Genomic DNA, 20,342 nt, shown 5'->3' with positions numbered 1-20,342 from the left:
ATTCTATATAGCTGTTTTCAGTTCAGGCAACTGTGTAAGAATATATTGTGTAAACAAAAAAACCAAAGAACATACCTATTTGAGAAGCCAAAACAGTGACATGGAAGTGGGATGGACTGAAAAAAACTAACGAACTTTTCATACAAATTTTTTGGGAAGTCACACAACACCAGCATCTTCTGAAGTTGTGTGAAACATTCTATATAGCTGTTTTCAGTTCAGGCAACTGTATAAGAACATATTCTGTAAACAAAAAAAAACAAAGAACATACCTATTTGAGAAGCCAAAACAGTGACATGGAAGTGGGATGGACTGAAAAAAACTAACGAACTTTTCATACAAATTTTTTGGGAAGTCACACAACACCAGCATCTTCTGAAGTTGTGTTGTGATCCTATGTTTTGAAAAGAAAAAAAAAATAATATCAAAATCCCTTAAAATAGTGTGAATTACTATGAAGTTGTTGGTTGTTTTTTTTTAATCCCGTGGGAAACTCTTCTACAGAACTTTGGGGTTTGGTGTTTTATTTTTTCTTTATTAAACGTCAGATAGACAGGATTTGTAGTTAATAACAGTATTGCTCTTTTGTTATTTTTAAACACCCGTGAAAACAAGGTTCTGTGGTCTTTTTTTTAAAAAAAACAACCAAAGACCCCAGCGAGTACATGCAAGAAACACTGCAGAAACGTACAATGAGCCCAATAAACAACCTGATCAACCTGAGCAGCTTCAACGCCAGTGAAACCACTTTTGTGTTAACTGAGAACTGGAGATAACACACTGACACAAAGAAGAATTTATGCTTTTTAAAACTGTAGGAAGGAAGCAAAAAATTCCTTTTTCTGTTCTTTTAAAGCAAGAAATTAAGAAATTCAAGAATAGTAATTTAAAATGAAAACCGACAGAGGATTTAGGTTATGCCTGTCACTAGTTTCAAATGAGAGGTGAGAATATATAATTGTTTTTGAGTGCTCCTGAAAAAAGTTAATTCTTAATTCATTAACCTTCTGTTGCAAGTGAATTTCGGGTTAAAGGTGAAATACAAAGCTAAAATGAGAAATGAATTAAGCCAAGTGAGCTAGATGTCCTCATTCAGTAGCCTCTGGGGGAACTTTACTATGTTACATCCCTGACTACTCCATCCCAGTGGAGTACAAACAGTACAAGGCTGCTGTTTTGATCTTTAACAGACACTATTTACTCTTTAGTTTAATAACCACAAGTAGCTACCTGACACCACCTTCTGGTCTGGCCTTACAGAACACTCCTAGACTACAGTCAAAAGGTAATCCATCTTCTTGGCTTTGAGCTCCCCATTGAGTTATTCTCCTTTGAGGCAACACAGAAAGGCTTGAGTGTTTATGAGAGTCTAAATAAGGCAGGTATTGCCCTTGTCCTTCCCAGAAAGACACCAGCATTACACAGAGCTTCTAAAAGTCCCAATTTGCAGTGTAACTAGAGAACCTGATAGCATGCTGAAGTCCCTGCTCGTTAGGCTGATTGGTGCATCTTGTTGTTTATATTCTGCCTGTCACTACCCACCTGCAGGCTACACTGCAGGCTATTCTTGCTCTGCTTGAAGAAAGCCAAAGACAGTACAGTGGGGTCCTGTTCCCTGACAAGGACTTCCTGACACTACAGAACCATAAGATTATACACCTGCACAAGTTTACTTTTGGCTTTTAAGAGCTAAAGCATTTACATTTTTTCTTCACGTCTTCGAATAGAAGTAATTTTAAATGCATTTTAAATGCCAGCAGAAAGTTTGCAGCCAGCAACCACCCTGTTGGCATCTCTGTATCATGTGATGAGACGGGTCTTACCTTTGCAACAGACAAGGGACAGCAATCTTTAATGAATCAGTATGGCTAAGGTTCTGCCAGCTTCTAGGAGGGGACAAAAAAACATTTAGCTGTTTTTTCTGCCTTTTCCCCTTCTCTATACTCAATTGTTTAAGAAAATATTTTTTTCTTAAAAAGCATTGGGAGCTATCATGCTAATGATACCCCAGCTGAAACCAGGACAGAAGCAAATGAAGATTACACACTAGGTGTGGAACTGGCTACTTACAAAGCAGGGTCTTTATGAAGTGCAATCTCTTTAGCTGTTCCCAGCAACATGACAGCAGCGGCTTTAGGACTCTCTTTGTCTGCTTGATTTAAAAATCTTGTTACCAGCGCATAAACTTCAGAATACCTAGAAAAATTAAGTAGTCTATAAGATAAAGTGTCTGCAATGATGTGCATCGTAAACAAATGGCAATTATGACCATTCTATAGTTTCAGAGTAAATTGACTTGCCCTTCCTTGAACAGCATCTTCAGTATAGCGAAAAGGTATTTGCACAACCATGACTTTAAGCATTTCAAAGGCACATACCCAGCAAGTAAAAGCTGAACCCCAGCCTAAAAAACAGATTAGTAAAAATACAGGCTTTACTTTCATGCTTTCCCAGCTTATAATATTGAGGGCCATTATTAAGTGTCTTACTATAGCACAAGAAATGTATTTAAAATTGTATTTAAACATGTGTTTAACAGGGTATGTTTAAACTACATCCAAGCAATTTAATAGCTCGCTTGCCAAGTAAGGTCTCTCAACTATGTTTCTGCTACATCAGGTGCCCTGATTCTGATTATCACTTGACTAAAGGAACTCAAACTGCGCTGACCAGTATGTACTGCCAGTAGCTGAGTTCTGCTGTCACTTACTTGTACACAACCTCCAAATTGCGTGATCTGCAGATATTGCATTGCCCAGGTGGCAATTTTGGGAGACAAAAGCACTCATGTTGTGTGGGAGACATTCTTTTTCCAACCAGATACTTATTATATTCCACAGAGAGTTCCTGGATAAATTTTTTTAGAAGACTTCCTACGAGAGCAGACAGATGTGAAACTGTTAAGTGTAATTTTCCATTTTTTTTTTTTTCAAAACTAAAAGAAAACAGAAATACAATCGTAAATACCCCATGTAAAATATTCAGCAAGTTGTTCTCACACAACCTTACTGACTAGGAAAGCTTCCTTGCTTCTTCCAGAGAGAAGAAAACAGGAAAATACAAACTGGACCTGCAGACCTGTGTCTGTTTTGAGTATGGTCCAGAAAGAGAGTGGCAACATGAAGCTGCTACCTTAAAAATTCACCGAGCGTTTGCAAGGGGAGATGTGGACCAGACAACCTGTCCATCAAGCCACAGACTGAGTAGACACAGTGATCCTCAGGTCTCTCAGGACAGCACGAGAGCATAACACTTACCACCATGCCGAAGGTCTGCGTCTATATCTGTGAGCTCCAAATTGAACATTACAAGAACACCAGCCAAGGCAAAGTCACGCTGGTCCTTCCAGAATTTGCTTTTGTTGTGTGCATTGCAGTGACAGAGGGAGGGGGTCGTCCAATTCTCACACTGTTTCATAAAATATGAAAAATGGGGAAAGGTTTTTGTTGTTTATTAGTATTATTGTTTTAGTTTATTTTCTCTCTCCAGTTAAGCAAATCAAAAATTAGTTCCTCTCTATGAGAAAAGTACTACAATTCATTTAATCCTTTACACAGCTAGACAAATCTGCAGTGAAGGGTTTTGACAGCCAGGGCAAGAGACCGACATGAAATACCTCGTTACTATGGCTTAAAAAGAAAAAAAAAAAAAGAAAAAACAAACCCTCATTCCTGAATACCTTATAGAGACACTTAGGGCTGCCACCCTCCCCACAGTAAATTAGTAACAGAGAACTATCTTTGCACGTTGACCTTAACTTTGTTCACAGTTCAGAAGTTTTCTGAATTCCAAGAAAAACCCAAACAAATTCCATACACGCAAGGCCTCCCCCTCTGCTCCTTAGGATAGAAAAAGACTAAAAGTCTGACATTTGCCTAGTGCAGTGAGAGGCAGCTCGATTTAGTAATCTGATTCCACGAAATACACAGTGTGCCTACGGCAAACAGGAGGTACATTTGCTTAAACCACGTGAAGGTCTATTCTAAAAGCTGGCTGGGCTACTAGAAATAAGCCCAGACAGTGACCACATTTTTAGTAGCATTGTGAAGCAGACAGATATCAACATTTAGAGAGGAACTGTTAAAATAATTAATCACATATCATTCACTCTTTTAGTGTGCTTAAGAGTGATTTCTTTTAAAAAGACTGATGAGTAACTTAGTTTACTCTAAATTGTGTGTTTCTTGATTACAGCTCTTCTTACCTCAGAAGCTAGTTTATCACAAATGTAGCAGTAGCACTGATTGCAAATATCAGCATTTTCTCCAAGGGGTGAGCAAGTATCACATTCCATTCGCCTACAAAGTTGAAAACCAGAAGGTTATTTATGAAACAAGTTACACACTTATCCAACTCTACTTCTGCTTTCAGCTGTTGAAATGCTACCAGGGTTAATTAATAAGATGGACTAAACGTGGAAAACGAAACCCCCATATTAACCTCCACGTCACTGAACATACTCAAACGGGTGTGTTGTACAGTCATATCTTGCATGAGGCATCACTTTTGCTTGTTTACAGAAAGTAACCATTAGTTCACATTCCTCATCCACAACTGCTTCAGATTTCTCTTCTTCCAGGCCAGACTTCTCTGTAGAAAAGAGAATATCCAGTGCAAATCGGTATAAAGGTAACTACAACTTCATTGGAAATTTCAACTGGTAAATATTGACATTTATTTTTTAAAAACACTTTAAGGCACAAATTTTCTTGTGATTTCATATGGTGCCAATAAGAATGCTACAGTGGGCTGGGACAAAAAACTTTCACACACTATCAAAACAGAAGTAGCGTAATCAAAAAGTATCCACCTGACATTGAAAAGTCCCAGTCTCAGCTAAGTCTGTAGTATTTTGAAACTACACAGCAGTATACTGTAGAGCAGGTACTGCCATCACAGAAATTCCCAAAGTTAAGAAATAAAGGCAGGTCCTCCTGATTTTATTTATTTTTGAAGTACTTTGTTTTCCTGGCAGCAGAAAGACACATTTCAAGCATATTGCATAACATTTTACTTCAGAAGTTCTTCAGCAACAAGAAGAGCACAGTGCTCACCCAACGGGTCGACCAACTGAACTGAATTCCCAAGTGTGCTCTCAGCTTCATCATCACTGATCAAGATTATGCTCTGCTCCTCTTCTTCTCTTTTTGATGGCCCCATGGCTACTGAACTCCAAAGGAAAGGAACTACGTGGCACCTAATAGGACATAAGGATAGTTCGCGTTGAAGGTCCTTTCCTTAGAAAGCGGAGAAAAAGACTCCTCCAAGACCCAAATTCTTCATCTATGTTGATTAAGTTATGCTAGGGATGGAAACATTCAACCCTTACTGCAGCCAGCAGCTCAAAAATACATTGCATTTTCCATCCAGAGCTGAGAGAACCCTAAAAACAGAGAGGTAGTAATAAGAGAAAAGAAAAAAGAAGGAAAAAACCAAAATCATGAGAGCTAGCATTCCTCTGGTGGGAGCACCCCTGAAAGAACCTCCTAACGGTGGGAGCACCCCTGAAAGAACCTCCTAACGGTGGGAGCACCCCTGAAAGAACCTCCTAACGGTGGGAGCACCCTTGAAAGAACCTCCTAACGATAACAACTATTGGTGTTCACAGTAACTTTGTCTGTGCTCCATGCACCAGAGATGCACAGCGCAGACCCACCTGCTCTCCCTCCCCTCGCACTCCCAGCTCCCCAACATCGAAAAAGGACAACTCCATCTCCCCTCACCCCATAACCCTCGCCCTTCCCCTTTCCTCCCTCTCCCCTGACCCGATAGCCCCCTTCCCCAACCAACTGGACTCACCCCCTCCCCATTCCAAGCCCCACGAAGCCCTTTGTTCCCCTCAATGGCCTCCTCACGCCCCCACCAACGGCCTCCTTGCACCCCAGTCGGGCCGAACCCCCTCCCCAACCGCCCCCGCCTGCTTCCCCTCGCCCCGCAACCCCCTCCCAGCACCACCCACCCCCCCAAAACCCTGCCCGTTCTCCTCCTCACCGTACGACCCCCGGCCCCGCTCCCGTCCCGGTGGGCCCGAGCCGCTCCCGCCGCTCAACCCCGCCAACTCTTTGAACGAGCAAGTGCTTCCGAGGCGGCGACCCCGGAAGAGGAGTGCGCGCGGTGACGCTACGCGCGCTACTTCCGCCCTGGCAAAGGGGCGGTAGATGCCACGGCGGGGCCGCCATCTTTGGTAAGGGCAGGGGGGCCGCCATCTTTGGTGAGGGCGGGGTGGCGGGGGGGCCCGTGCGCCATGGGCCTGGTGCGGGCCCCGCTACTGCAGTGATTAAACAAACCCTTCACCTTCCACGGGCTGTAGAATGAGGGAAATCGGCATCAGCGCAGGGTCCTGCGGGGCCTCCTGACGCGTGAGGCCCTGCAGGAGGGGAAGAGGTCGGCAGTGAAGCCCCACTGCATCTCTTGTGGCATTTTGGGGGGCATCTTGGTGGCCCAGGCCCCACAGCTGACAACCAGGCCTGGCTCTGTGGCCCCACATGTCTTCCAGCAGCCGGGAGAGTTGCTTCCCTTCCAGTCAGACCGAGATATGCTCATCCCAAGCCACCATGGCCAGGACAGCGGCTGCTGGTGGAGGAAACGTCTTCAGTACATGTGGGCATCCCGAATTGCCACCTTCTGTCACTCCATCACCACAAGCTTCTCCTGCTGCAAACCCACCTGGAGGTCAGCGAGGAAAAAGGCCACATGCAGCCAACATTCAGGACTTCCCCAGCAACACTAGATGGTACCAGAGCTCCACACAGGCTCAGACACGATCCAGCCAGACAGAAAGTACCTCAAAAATGGAAATTCTGAAACATGGAAAGCTGAAGATGTAAAGCTGCAATATATTAATATGCTGTTGGCAAAGCATTCGCTTTTTCTATGGGAAAAAGCGGACAGGGCAGTTGTGAATAAAATGACAACATTTTTCTGGTGTTCAGGGCAACAAATGCAACATAGTGGTTAAAAATTATGAGCAGAATGACAGCATTACAGCACCTGGCCGTGAAGCATTTGAAGACTAATTCTCAGGGAATTTTTCATTACTAGTAATTAGTTAATAGTTAAGAAAAATCTAAGAAGTATTTTAACTTAAGCAGAAACTGCCATTAAATCATAAAAATGAGGTGCATTCCTGGTATCGTTAATAGTTCCTATTGAAACAGCGCTCGGAATATGATCACCTTTTTCTGTAAGCGGCTCCACACATTGCAACGCGCTGCCTGAAATATTCATGCTTTTAAAAAAAAAAGTCTTCCTGCAAATGAATATTTATTCCATGAATAATCTTTAATGTCTTTGTAGCTTTCAACACATTTGGGCAAAATGTTTCAAGTTTCTGTACTTACAATGAAAAATCTAAACTCGACACCTAAATAGGTGGCCTGATTTCAGCGGTATGGAGCACTTTCAGTAGAGACATCATTTCCTTCACATAGTTGCCTCTGTAGCATGACAGCATTTTAGCAGCCTCGAGTAACTCAACGCAGCAATTTAGGTGATGAAATGAAGTATTGAGATAGCAGGGAGAAATAATAAAGGCAGAACTGGCACTCGGCCAGAATAATTTTTCCAAAACTCCGCTCTCCTGCAGAAATCCTACGAGATGATCTTATGGCTAAATATGGTCAGGACTTCAGTGCTGTGCCTCATCCAAAACACAGTAACGCTGGTGTTTCCTCTCTTTCCAGATGAAGAGTTGGCGTCGGCGTCCTATTTTTAGTGGTGTGGGTGTAAAATATGTTGGTTAAATTTCACATCGCCTGAGCTCAGTCTGCTCTTGCCATGTCAGGTTTCGTGCCCAGACCCAGCAAAGCTCAAGGTCTGGGGTTGACATCATAGGCTCCTGCTTTGTGGTCCTCATCTTGTAGGTCAGCGTCTTTTGCATTTAGGGTGAAGAGGCGGCTCTCCTCCTTTGAGCCTGGAAGTCAAACATAACGTCCTGTCCAGAGCCACAATTTGTGTATTCTGCCATGCTTTTGGTTTATTTTACAGGAGAGAGGCGTGGAAGGATCCCGGGTTGGTGGTCCCAGACTGGACCCACATCGGTGCTTCCAGGAAGCCTGGCAAGTAGCAGTCTGGACCAGGTTGGGACACTAACTGAAAATGCAGAATTCTTCTGCTCTCTGGGAATGAACTGGAGGGCTGGAGGAATGGGTTTCTGTCCACCAGCTCCCGAAGCAGAAAGGGAATTTCTCTCTGACCGCAACAGCGGAGCTGTAGAGTGAACAGACCATTAAAATGTCCGTTCAAAAAAAATTTTCACGTCCCATTTGTATTTACTGCTGCTTCATTCTGTTGAAAGTCAAAGGCCCGTTTGTACCTGATGAAAGGCTTGGGACAGATCAATTGCCTGGAAAAGGCTCTGAGGATTGAAACCTACAATTCCATGTGGACAAGTGCTAATCCATCAGTCTGCTGAGCCCAAACAAGGTGCTGCAGGTCTTTCCAGGCACTCAGAGCTGACTCAGGTCATGACTCTCGTACTTGTTTGGCCCAAAAAAAAAGGATGTTCAGTGCTGGAACTGTAAAAGAGATTCTTATAACTGAGCTTCTGGGAAAAGAGTTGTGGTCTTTTCTAGCTACCTTTGGCGTCTCCGCAGATTCATTGCCTCTGTTAACGGGCAAACTTTCCATGGTGACATGAAGGCGGGTTCCCCCCACCCGACTTTAATCTTTGAAGTGCCTCCTAGTGCACTGCAATGGGCTGAGAAAGTGTCGTCTGCTGTATGGAATCAGCTCTGCTCAGGTTTCATAAGGAAACAGGACTTACATGATTATAACGTGTGTATGAGTGAATGATGGGCCCTGTTTATATCCTGATGCTGCTGAGGTAAGGGAAAAACCATCTTTGTTCTCCAAAAACCAGGATCCAGGAGGAGAAAAACACCCCTGACTGTGCAGGAGGAGAAAACCGGTAGCAGAGCAAGGAAAATGGGTCAGCTCAGGGCTTGCCTTAGCGGCTCTCAACCTCTGTCTAAATAAGAAACAAGCTTTTCCTTGAACCCTGATTTTGTGAGGAAATGAGATTTATGTGGTGATAGCCCACGTATGAGTGCATGTTTCCCTCACAGCCCCTACCCCTGGTAATTACTGAATTCTGGTGCCAATTTCCACCAAATGGACAGCAGGTAGAGATCCCAAAGCTAACACATTCCTAAAAGTGTCGTGATAAGAGATTTGTGTGCGTGTGTGAGAGAAACCCGCCATTTTTGCCTTCTCTGAATTCAACCATGGTCAGAAAACTACAAATCCAGGAAGATAGGACGAGAATTCCCAAGCCATGGAAAAGCATTCACACCTACGAGACACCAGAGAGTCCACATAGGAGAAAAATGCTTAAGAAGGGAACTCTGGGGTGGCTGATCAGGCAGGAATAGCTCTGGGTGAGGTATTCATCATGTCTTTTTTTTTCCCACATGGCTTTTTTGGTGCCTAAGAAGGGCTGAAAGCCTGCCACAGCCCCAGGACAATTTGGTTTAAAAGTCCATCAACCGTGAGGCACAAATCCATTGGAAACCAGGCTTCACGGCTTCCAGAGCTCACAGGACAACATGGTTTTTAAATGCTTGAAAGAAAATGCTTCATTTAGCTCTTTCCCCTCATAATTTCTTTCCTTCCCCAGGACCAAATAAAGTCGAAATGAGATGCCGTGAGAAAGGCTGTTCTCAGGGTATTTCAGGCCCTGTAAAAATGGTCTGGTTTGTTGGCTTTTCTGGGGGACAACAGCCGGGCCAGGGCAGGAGAATCACAAGGACCCACTGGTGCTAATTCGCCTTCAGCTACGAGCCAGCCCCGCGTCCCAGGCGGGAGAGAGGAGAAGTGGAGATGCTCCCTACCTCGGCACAGCGGCAGCCAAGAGCTCTCGATTTAAGAAACAGATGAATATGAACCTCGTTGGAATGCCTTCAAAAATCTGCTAGCACTCTCCTCCCTGCCGAAAGCCGAATAAATCCCCTTCGTCTTTCAGGCTCCTAGCGAGACCCTGAAATATTATCAGTGCTCTTTGACACTCTACCTGCCCCTCATCCCACCTGGCTTTCCACAAAACACATTTCCTCTGCTTTCAGGGGGGAAAAAAAAAAAAAAAGTCAGGTTCATTCAAACCCTGACACTTCTCTAGCACTAGGGTGATCAAGTCTCCTCCGTTTTATAGTTGGTATTTTAATAGGGTTTCCTTTTAGACCTTTAATGAGTTTTTATTCCCCTTTGTATATCAGACGCTTCAGTCCGACCGACAGTTTTACTCACCCCATGTGGAGTAATATGAACAGCCAGGACAACCTTTTATTCCTGTGGCAAGGTTTGCTCTGCCAACATTTTTCTTTTGCTCGCAGTCGGAGGGATGTTTTTTGACCCTTTCCTCACCGCCGTTTCACCCATCTCCCAGCCTTCGAGCAAGGACGTTCCCCCCCCGGTGCAGAGGCAGGAAGGAACCTGGATCTGCTGTCCACAGTTTCAAATGCTTGCAGCTCTGTATCAAGGAAAGAGGAAAAAGAAAAAATCACCAAAAACCCAAAACCAACAGCAAATGTGGGCTTTGCCTCATCTGAACAGCCAAGTTTTGTTACTTCAGCCTGAGCCCAGACTTGCAGGACATTTTATTTCAGATTTAGCAGCGGGTCAGGCTGGGGGCTGTCCTCATGTCCCCAGGGAGCTCAAGGCCCATGTAGGTTTGCGACTCTGCTGGGGAGTCTCATCCTTCACACAACACACAAGACAAGAACAGGGCAAGCTGTGACTGCCCCATTTATTTCTAACATATCCCAAGCCCAGCAGAGAGAGAGAACAAATCTCATCCTCCAAGACATGAGGTGCCTGGTCTCGTGGTCATGCTGCAAGGCCAGCAGGACAAGATGTGTGCCCGAGCTACTCGGGTGATGAGACAGTCACCACTGGTCCTGGCCAAAGTCAGGAGGTACCCAAATCCCATTTTTTTAGCCACGCATGGCAAGCAGTCACCGACACCACACAGGAGGGTTGTTGCAGAACACCTGGCTGGAGTTATAAAGGATTACACACTCCGGGCTGGGTGCTGTGCAAATAAAAAAAATAGGTGTCAGTCCTGGCCCCCAGATCTTGCTGGACAAACAGGGAGATGCTGGGTGACGTGGATGGAAGGAGTGCATGAAGGAGGGGGGAAAAGGCAGAGCCACTGTGAGAAATTGAGAACCCAAATGGGCAGATGGGTATGGGCTGGGCCCCTGCTCCACGTGATGTTGGCGTTCTCCAGCCACAGGGGTTCATGGCAACGTTTTTAAAAGGCAAATTCTGGGGTAGAGAAGATTGACATGCAAATCTGTGAATGCTTTTTTTGATGTTTTATTCTGCATTTGGGAGCAGGGGACTATCTAGGTGCCTTCTGCCCTCTGCGAGGCAGGCAGAGTGGTTTCAGGCATTTCTTGCGTTTAATTACACAGGTCCAATGGAATCATATAATTTAAAAACATATGCCATTAAAGGTTACATATTAAGCATGGTCTTGTTTTTTTGATGTTGCAGAAGGCTTATACTCATCTGCTGAGAATTAGGAGGTCATTATTCTGCGGAAGCTAATCCAAATTGCCTGTTATCCATAGGCAGAAAATTAAAGGAATATTTAAGCCCATTCCACAGATTACAAACTTGGTGGCATAGCTTTGCAACCAGTAGTATTAGTATCTTGCATTTGATAGTTGCCAATAATTTAAGTCAACTGTTTAACATCTGGCATTACTATATAATGTCTGGCTTAAGCTGTAACCTTTTTTTCCCCCTGCTTTTAGAAAAGCTTTTTCTGCTTTGAGAGAATTTTGATTACTAAAGCCCTTCCCAGGACAGATTTATCCTGTGATTTAACATTTTGTGATGGAGTCTTATTTTGAATCAGTTGAATAATTGGCAGTGACTTTGGTATTAAACTGATTCATGATGTACATCCAGGCCCTTAAATAATTTAACGTTATTGTCTTTATAATCGAAGCCCCTTTTTGCCCATTAAAAAGTATTGGAAACAGTCTAGGGATCTGCTTTGATTAAAAATAAAGTGCAGAGGATTGGTAATGATTAGAGATGGTCAGCCTTCCCCTCCAGGTCACCCTCAGCTGAAAGGCACTGCTTGGCTCTGCGCAGCACCAAGCAGGGGCTGATGGTCCTGGGGGTTCAATAACCAGCAGTAACTGGGGCTGCATGGCCCATGGACCAGGGATTTGAATGGTCTCCATCCAAGTAATGAACAGGAAAATACACCTACGATCCCACCAAGCACCAGCAATACCTTTTCTCTGGCTGAAAAGTCTTGGTGTTGGGCAGGAACAAGGTGCTTGGCCGAGGACACCACGCAGCAGAGCTGGGTGGGTGCTGCACCCCTCGCCAAGCCCTTCAAGTTGCCAGGGTGTCCTTCCCATGATGGTGTCCAGCAGCCGTGGCCTCGATGCAGGTTCTCCACTCAGTCTTGGAAGAAATCGCGGTGCAGAAAATAGTTTTGTTCTCTTCTTTTTGCAATTATTACAATCATTAAATCTGGGCAAGAGATAGAGATTGCATTAGAGGACACCTACAGCTCTTATCACCACTGAGGGACTAACATAGGGGGAACAAGGTGCTTTGGGTAGAAAGTAAATGTAAATGGGCTGAATCTTGTCTCTTTTGAAATCAGTGCCACAGCTGCCATTGCCGGAGCCCGGCTGTCACCCGGTGAGCTGATTCCCAGTGGGAGCCCACTGGACCAAGAGCCCCCGTGAGCCCCGAGGAGTCCCACCGCCGCCACCCGGGAGAGGAAGGCTCGGCGCTGTGGAGCCTCAGCACGCCAAATTAAAAGCTGTCCGTTTCACACTCCACTCTTCCCCGGCCTTTGGCAGGGGCTATGATATAACAGGTTTTGCATAGCTGCTAGACATCTTCCTAATAGTATCCCCTGTGAATTCTAAATTTCAGTCACAGCCTCTAAATTTTCATTAAGAGCAGTCACACAGAGAGAATGATGGATTAGATTTTATTGTTGGAAAATCTCCAGATAAAATTAAAGTGCTTCTTTCTTTTCTGAAACCTTTACCTTTCCCCTGTGGTGCCCTATAAATAAGGTATCAAATAATGTTTATCCTTTTGAATTCTGCAATCTTACATGTTTCATGCTTACTCCTGACCACTTTCTTGCCTCTTCAGAGATGTCACTCTTCAGTCAAAGCCCAGGCACAGACACGCTACCTCACAGGCTTTGCTTTACTATAAAGCAGCCCGACTTTGTGTCCCAGCAGCATTTAGGAGACCTCACTTAAGCCAAGGGTACGTATTTGTAAACACAGGGTTGTCTCCTTCCCTTTCCTGGAAGTCTTTCTTTCATTTCCTTCCTCCTTCCCATCCAATTCCCTCTATCCTTTTATTTCTTCTCTTGCTCTCCCTTCTCTCTGCGTACATCTAATCTGCCCAGCTTGCAGACAGATGAGACACTGCTCAGTAGACACCACGATCACGGGGCTGAGGCACTTTCTGCTGGGAACCAGCCGCTGCCTCCAATAGCCAAACCGTGATAAGTGGTATCCGCTCCCACTGCCCCTGGCCAGCAGATTTTTATAGCAGATGTTTCTTCCTACAGTGAAAAGGAGGGGAGAAAAAAAAAAAAAAAGTATTCTTTTAGGACAGAGGTCTTAAACAGTTTTAGATGCTTTTAGTCTTCGCTTTAACTAAAGAAAGCAAGAGCCCTGCAGGCAGTTGGTAGGAAGTGTTCAAGAGCTGGTAATGCTGGCATGATTCATACTGGTGTCAGCTCGTTTAAATTAAATTCCACGGGGATTTATCCCGCAAAGGATCCGAACAAGTATTAGACAGCATCCCCGGCCCCCCCCAACCCCTCTCGCTTCACAGCATCTTAAATTAATACAGTGCAGAAAGACCAGGACTCTACCAAGACAAAGCGTTGGCCAAGAGAGGAGCTTTCTGGGCTCCCAGCCAGAGGGAAGGGTCCCCGCGTCCCACCACGAGTGCAGGGAATCAACAGCCACACCCAGGGGAGAGAGAAAAGCACTTTTCCTGCTGAAGTCACACAAGTTGCCATTGTCAGTGAGGGTCACTGTCTTGAGTTGGAGTCGGGGTACCACGTGGGACTCAGCCCTGGGGGTTACGTGACTTACCGGACCTCAAAGGATGTTCTCATCCCCAGCAGGGCTGCAGCCAGCAGCAGGGTTTTCCCCATCCCAGAAAGCTATGGCTGGCCCCACCAGCAGGTTACTCCTTGGGCTCATGCAAACCAGCAGTAAATTGCATTTCTAGGCTGGCCAGAGCCCTGGAGCAGCGTCAGGGCTCCCTTGATGGCCTCCCAGGGCCTCTCCTGCTGCCATTCCATGGCAAAGGCTGTTCTGATGGGCTGATGGGTCATTCCCACCATTTCAGTACTTTTTCCTCCCAATTTAACCTGCTTGGGTAGGAAGATAATCCACACTACCAAAGAGCTGAGCCAGTTCCTTGTCTTAAAGGTCCTCCAACCCACATGCCTTGGCCAGGGCTCAGCTCCCTCGATATCTATCCTCTCTGCACGGAGAAGGATAAGGACTTCCAAGAGGAACAAGTTGCCCTTCTTCTCCTTATAATGCCTCTCACCAGCAGCATGCAAGGGAGCTATCAGCATAGGTGATCTGTGGATATCAAGCTTGTTGAAATCACAAGAGTTTGACTAATTTGCACCAGCTGGGCATGAGCTCCTTGGTTTTCACTCTATAACTGTTTTCCCTTTTCAAAAAAATTCTCAGAACTCTTCTCACACCAGTGGAAAAATCATACATGGGCCGGGAAACAAACAGAAAAGGATCCGAGTCTCATCCTCTCTGCTGTATTTTAATGTCATCCCAAAGGAAGCGGCGCTGCCTTGGCCACTTGCAGCAAAGGAAAGAAAACTCGCCGAGTTTATTGGCTACTTTTATTGGTTTGTCTGTGCCACGTTTCGCAGGCAGCTGTGCCAAAAAAACACCGCGGCTTTCCAGAGACGAGGCCTCGGAGAGGCAGAGGTAAGCCCAGGAGAAGAGCAAAAAAGCTGGAAAGAGGAATCTTGTAAATTAGGTACCAGCAAGGATGGAGGGGTGCCAAAGCTGACCGAAATCTGCCATGAAACGAATCAGATCGCAGCCTTCCCTTCCCTGCGCAGAAGTCACGACGCCCACAGCTGGGAGAGCGGCCAGTGTTATTTTTGGGCAAGATTTATGCAAGTTCCAAGCAGAGTCTCAGCGAAAAGGAAGCGAGGGGGAGAGATGGAGGTTTCTTTCTAACAGAGATGTTGGAAAGGCATAGGAGTCATGAGCAAAGAGCTAGAGCACCTACTCTGGGGTTGAATACCTCTGGGCTGAACAGACCAGGGACAGACCACCCCAGACCAAATGTGGTTGTCCCCCAGTAGCTCCTGAGCTGCAGTGACATATTGGAGGGACAGATAATCCAGGCTCTCCACTGGACATGACCCTGGGTCCTGTCCTGGGTCCCACTGCATGTGCTGAGAGCAGGATCTCATGGCCGTGGTCCTCTGCAAATATGGTTTATCTGAGGAGAGGAAGAGGCAGGATTGCTTTGGCCACTTCCTAAAAGGCCACTCTCCACAGCTTCGCCATGGGACGGGAGAGAGCAAGGGGCACAGGGAAGCCCAGGACCTTTAACTCCATTTTCTTTTGGGAAGGAGGTGTTGACATTTTACATGTCATGAATGATAAATTATTGGCAGCCTCTTGGATTCATGAAGTCACTGAAAAGGAAAAAAAAAATAAATCCCCTTTTTTGATTGGTAACAATCCAGTATTGGGTTACAAGTGACTCAAGTGAGGATGGCGTGATGGCAGGGCACGCTCGGGGCCAGGAAATGTGCCCGTGGGGCAGCGCTCTCGGCAGGGTGGGTGTTGCACAAGGATCAGCTGGACACCATCCTGCCCTCGTGCTGCTGGTGAAGTCATCGTGGCTTTGCACCCCCATCCTCGTCCCGCTCCCAAGAGGACAGGGTAGAGCAGCTGTAGCTCCGCACATAAGGCAAAAAAATCATCCTCTTCTTGCCTGTTGCCTCTCTGGGGGCCTGATATCACAGGCATGTGGAGGAGAGGTTTGCTCTGCCCAGGCTGAGCTCTTCACCTCTTGTCTTGTGCCAAGTATACACAGAGTCAAGCAGAGGAGCTGAGCTGAGAGAATTTCCTCACTGGAGGATTTTGGGATGAACGTGGACAAGCAGGTCCTTCTGGTTGCCAATCGCCCCTGCGTAGGACAAGCAGAGGGACCGCAGCTCTGGCACACACTGCAAAGGTGGGATGATAAGAAGGAAGCACTTTCTTTTTACTACCTGGTTGTTCCTGGCATTTTGCACCTGTTAGGGACATCACCTAGTAAAAAGAGGAGTGGACCATTGAGGGTGGTGAGGCACTGGAACAGGTTGCCCAGGGAAGTTGTAGATGCCCCATCTCTGGAAGTGTTTAAGGTCAGGCTGGATGGGGCTTTGAGCAACCTGATCTAGTAGAAAGTGTCCCTGCCCATGGCAGGGGGGTTGGAACAAGATGATCTTTAAGGTCCCTTCCAACTCTAACTGTTCTATGATTCTATGACCAGCTGCTGCTCTGTGGAAATCATTACTGGGGTCTGCGTGGGTATGCAAACCTCGGCACCCGTGTGGCTCTGCACATCAAAACCGCCTCATGCAGAGGCTCAGTTACTCTGAAACCATTCCATGCTTACAGAAAGAGACCCAAAGCTGACAATTTCAGAGGCTTTGTCCACCAACCCTACCACCTGGACCATCAGGGTGGCAGCCCAGTGGGGTGTAGGTTCAGCAGCATCAATAAGCCGTGGCTGCTGTTGACTGCGTCATTGCAACGCTGGACCCAAAGGCCCTGTGCACTCCATCCATCATCAGCTTGGGTCCTCTGCCCACATGCACAACACCACGGCTAGAAGACACCAAGGAAATGCCATCCCTACACAGGGAGGTGCTGGGAGCCCCAGGAATCTGATGGTGGTCCCTTCTCCCGCAGGATATGCAGGGTCACAGCAAAAGTCCCAAGAAATTCAACCCCTGGGGATTATGGAGGAATCTGTATGTTGTTTTGCCAATATACCCTAATTTTCTCTTTCTCTGGCTAATTCTAATCTCAGACACACTCAGATAAGCCTCAAGACATCACACTGAAAGAAACAGCTAGCTCAAAGGACACGTGTGGCCTTATCTTTTCCATGCATTCATTTGACTAAATCTGTTCCAAAGCTACTTTACATAAAAACATTTAAGGACAAACCCTGGCTCAGCTCTAGGGAGTTTGTGTTATCAGTGAAGTCTAGAGGAGGCTTTTAACCGACTCCGAAGGGCACCGGCGTTGCCCTTAGGAAAAGGCAGTGAAAACTGAAACTCCAGGATGCTTTTCCACTCGCACTCTACCAAACCATCCCTCCTCCTGTGCTCAGTTTTCCTATTCATAAAACTCGAGTAATTAATACTCAGTAACTGCTGAGGGATTTTACAAGTCTCGGTGAAAGATCTGTTATTTACTGAGATGGGGGATTTTAACTTGGAAAACTTTGCGGGTGCGAAGTTGTAAAAGCATTTTTATCAAATTGAAACTAAATGGTTTGCAGCAATAAGAAAAGTATCTTCAGGAAAACACACCACATTGAAGTTATTCCTAGGTATTAGCCGGAGCAGATGTATTGTTGTTTTACTATGGAGATGTGTATGAAAAAAAAGCAAAACCCAACTACATATCTATATATCAGTAAGAACAAATATATTTTCTAGGGAACTTATTATGGAATTTTGGAAAGAATACCATTTTGAGGAAAACCATCCCAAAAATGCACTTCTAATTTTTTTTTTCTTCATCCAAAATAAGGTTCTGATTTTTACCAACAACAATAATGTTAAAAAAGATCTGGATTAACTCGAAAGCTATTTCACTTTCACTCCATTTCTTTTGCCCCTCCACAGGGAAATCCTCAGTGCACAGTTTCCAAATGTTAATGAACAACAGTCCTTTCTCTGTACCTTTTAGGGCCTGATTCACCATGATCATCCATAAATATTACTTTAAAAACTTTCCTGAGGAACTCCCAGGGGCCGTGAGAGCAGCCGATGTCAGGAAATGTCAGATATTTCTCCCTCTCCTCCTTGAGACGCTGGTAGCGTGGTTGGAAAAGAACAGATGCGTTAAATGCTCGGAGATTTACAGCACCCCCCACACACGGGAACCATAAAACGACAATTTGTTCAATTTCAAAAGCAGACCTCTGCCCGTTGCAGGACCTTTCATCACTGTTTATAAAGCTGGGCTTAAAAAGCCCGGGATTTTTTATGATAAAATGGACACAAAGTTCATTTTTCAACCGTTGCAATGTCTAAAACATGGAGATGTGTGCGGCTGGAGGTGGGAAGGAGGCAGCCCCTCACTGGCCGGATCCTGCCCTGGGCTTGCTCCTGTCTCCTTTTGGCATGGAGATGCCCCATAGCGGGCAGATTAAAGGTAACAGGGCCAGGAGGGGTTGGAAAACCTAGTTTAGCAGGTTAAATGCCATACAACCTCTGCTCCCAGATTCTCCGTGTGAACCTTGGGTGACCACTGATGGACCTTGTACCTGTTCCTGACCTCCAACAGGCACTGGGAGGATAAAAATCCATTCACAAGCAAGAAATGGTTCGTTGTCACAACATGACAGTGTCAGTCCAGTCTATCAAAGCCTGGCCTTGATGAAGATGTTTGCACCAACACCTGAAGACCAACATCACCATCTTGCCTCTTATTCTTGACCTAATGCCCCCATCACCACCACATCAAAGATCAGCCCTTTGGTAGCCAGGATGCAACACCTCTTTCAAGAGCCTGACACATCACCAGCCACAGAGCAAAAGGAGATTTTTTGGCATTTGACTCAGATGGGTTATTCTCCTCCACAGAGCCCACAAGTGCTTACTTTGGGCCTCCGACTCAAGGTGGCCACAAACCAAAGCACTGGATCACCCCACCTCCCTACCACAGACCTGTGATCTCCATGACGTTGATTTGGCTCCAAATACTGGGCTAGGTCCTCCTTTGGCATCGTGGCCCTGGAAACCAAGTGAGGAGTGAAGCAATGTTACCCACGTAATGGATGACTAAGAGCAGAGTTCTGCATTTATTGCTTAAGTAGTTGGAAATGATTGTAATGCAGCCAGATTTATTTCTTATATACAGTGGTGGACTTATTAAACTTCCAAAGGAGCTCTTTAAGCTGTCATTTGGGGTTTAATTGCTGAATATAACTACCTGCTTCTAAAAGGCTGCTGTGGAACAGCCCTCCTTCCGTGCACCATCTTCTTCCGCTCAGAAGAAGATCCCCCCCCAAAGCACAAAGGGTTAAAGCTTTGGCCTGCCTCGTCCAGTCCACCTCCTCCTCCCCCAGTTTGCAAATAGTAGAAAGGAAAGGATTAGGAGGGGAGAGATTTATGGACTAGCCCATCACAGAGCCTCAGTTCGCACTTTGATGATGGGGGAACAGCCCCGCTCTAACAAAGGGGCTGTAAAGCATGCCCACCAGTAAACTATCTATTGGGGGGAGCCAAATCCCTCCTTGGATTATTAAGGGCTCTGCGAGTCCTCGGAAAGAAAGGCTGCACCTTTTTTATTGCCGCATTATTAATAAAGAGCTGGTGAAATACTTACTGCTGCTCCGTAAATCTTCCAAGGGCAGGACTAGGTTGCACAGACGCTTGGGCTGGAAGGAAACAGAGGGGCCGTGGGGCTTGACCTACATCTTCCATCCCAACCATGGTGAGTGTCTCTGAAGCAGGGACACGGCAGGAGCCCATTTCTGCTCCCACTTGCCTGCGGGTAGAGGAGGTCTGTGAGATCTGTGCCCTGACGTCCCCTGAGATGCCGTCTGGCTGCTCCATCCCCAAGGTGCTGCAGCAGAAGCTGTGCAGGGAGAGGTCTCCAGCCTTGAGTCACAGCTGGGCTGGGTGGGACAACCCATGTTGCTGTTCCCACCGACCCAGGGGTCTTCAATCTATCCCAAGGGCTGGGGAGCAACAGGGGCTGTGGGGACAGATCCTGGATATACCAAACCACCTTGCTAATGTCCCACAAGAAACCAATACTGTAATTCATAGCTGTAACTTTCATCTAACTCTCTGCAACTCTTCTTTTAACACCTTCAGATGTAGTAACTCCTTAGGCTCACTATGGCTCACCCAACAAGGAGGGACTGAATGACCTTTTAAAATGCTTTTTTTCACTCTTCCATATTTTTTTTTTAGCATGGGAGGGAGGAATTAACGGAAAAACAGCGGTACTGCATTTAAAGTGAGAGATGGCAAAAATAAAAGTCTGCTGGCACTACCCAGCCAACAAGCAGCTGGTGCTGGACCAAGCTATCATCCACCAGATCT

At 45.9% G+C, this 20,342-nt stretch overlaps 1 protein-coding gene across 3 annotated transcripts in view; it reads right to left on the bottom strand.

Annotated features, from left to right (window-relative positions):
• Window positions 1–20,342, bottom strand: part of LOC106884847 — a 30,622-nt gene that overhangs the window by 8,346 nt on the left and 1,934 nt on the right. The window contains exons 2-14 of one of the 3 annotated variants that reach the window (XM_014936543.1): window positions 19,618–19,779; window positions 18,957–19,022; window positions 12,249–12,493; window positions 10,244–10,466; window positions 6,668–8,209; window positions 5,056–5,198; window positions 4,462–4,591; window positions 4,206–4,299; window positions 3,259–3,409; window positions 2,712–2,874; window positions 2,072–2,197; window positions 1,825–1,887; window positions 273–395 (exon numbers count right to left, since the gene is read on the bottom strand). In XM_014936543.1, coding sequence (XP_014792029.1) covers window positions 273–395; window positions 1,825–1,887; window positions 2,072–2,197; window positions 2,712–2,874; window positions 3,259–3,409; window positions 4,206–4,299; window positions 4,462–4,591; window positions 5,056–5,198; window positions 6,668–6,696 — 1,022 coding nt within the window. In that variant the 5' untranslated portion in view covers window positions 6,697–8,209; window positions 10,244–10,466; window positions 12,249–12,493; window positions 18,957–19,022; window positions 19,618–19,779. Of the gene's footprint in view, window positions 1–272; window positions 396–1,824; window positions 1,888–2,071; window positions 2,198–2,711; window positions 2,875–3,258; window positions 3,410–4,205; window positions 4,300–4,461; window positions 4,592–5,055; window positions 5,199–5,992; window positions 6,223–6,295; window positions 6,572–6,667; window positions 8,210–10,243; window positions 10,467–12,248; window positions 12,494–18,956; window positions 19,023–19,617; window positions 19,780–20,342 lie in introns of those variants that run through there. The other 2 variants (XM_014936544.1, XM_014936542.1) reach the window with 2 other exon arrangements.

The sequence above is a fragment of the Calidris pugnax genome, unplaced genomic scaffold (assembly GCF_001431845.1).
Source record: "Calidris pugnax isolate Ruff unplaced genomic scaffold, ASM143184v1 scaffold17, whole genome shotgun sequence".
NCBI classification, from domain to species: domain Eukaryota; kingdom Metazoa; phylum Chordata; class Aves; order Charadriiformes; family Scolopacidae; genus Calidris; species Calidris pugnax.
The sequence above is the reverse complement of the archived record's forward strand: the minus strand, read 5'-3'. Positions and strand labels throughout refer to the sequence as shown.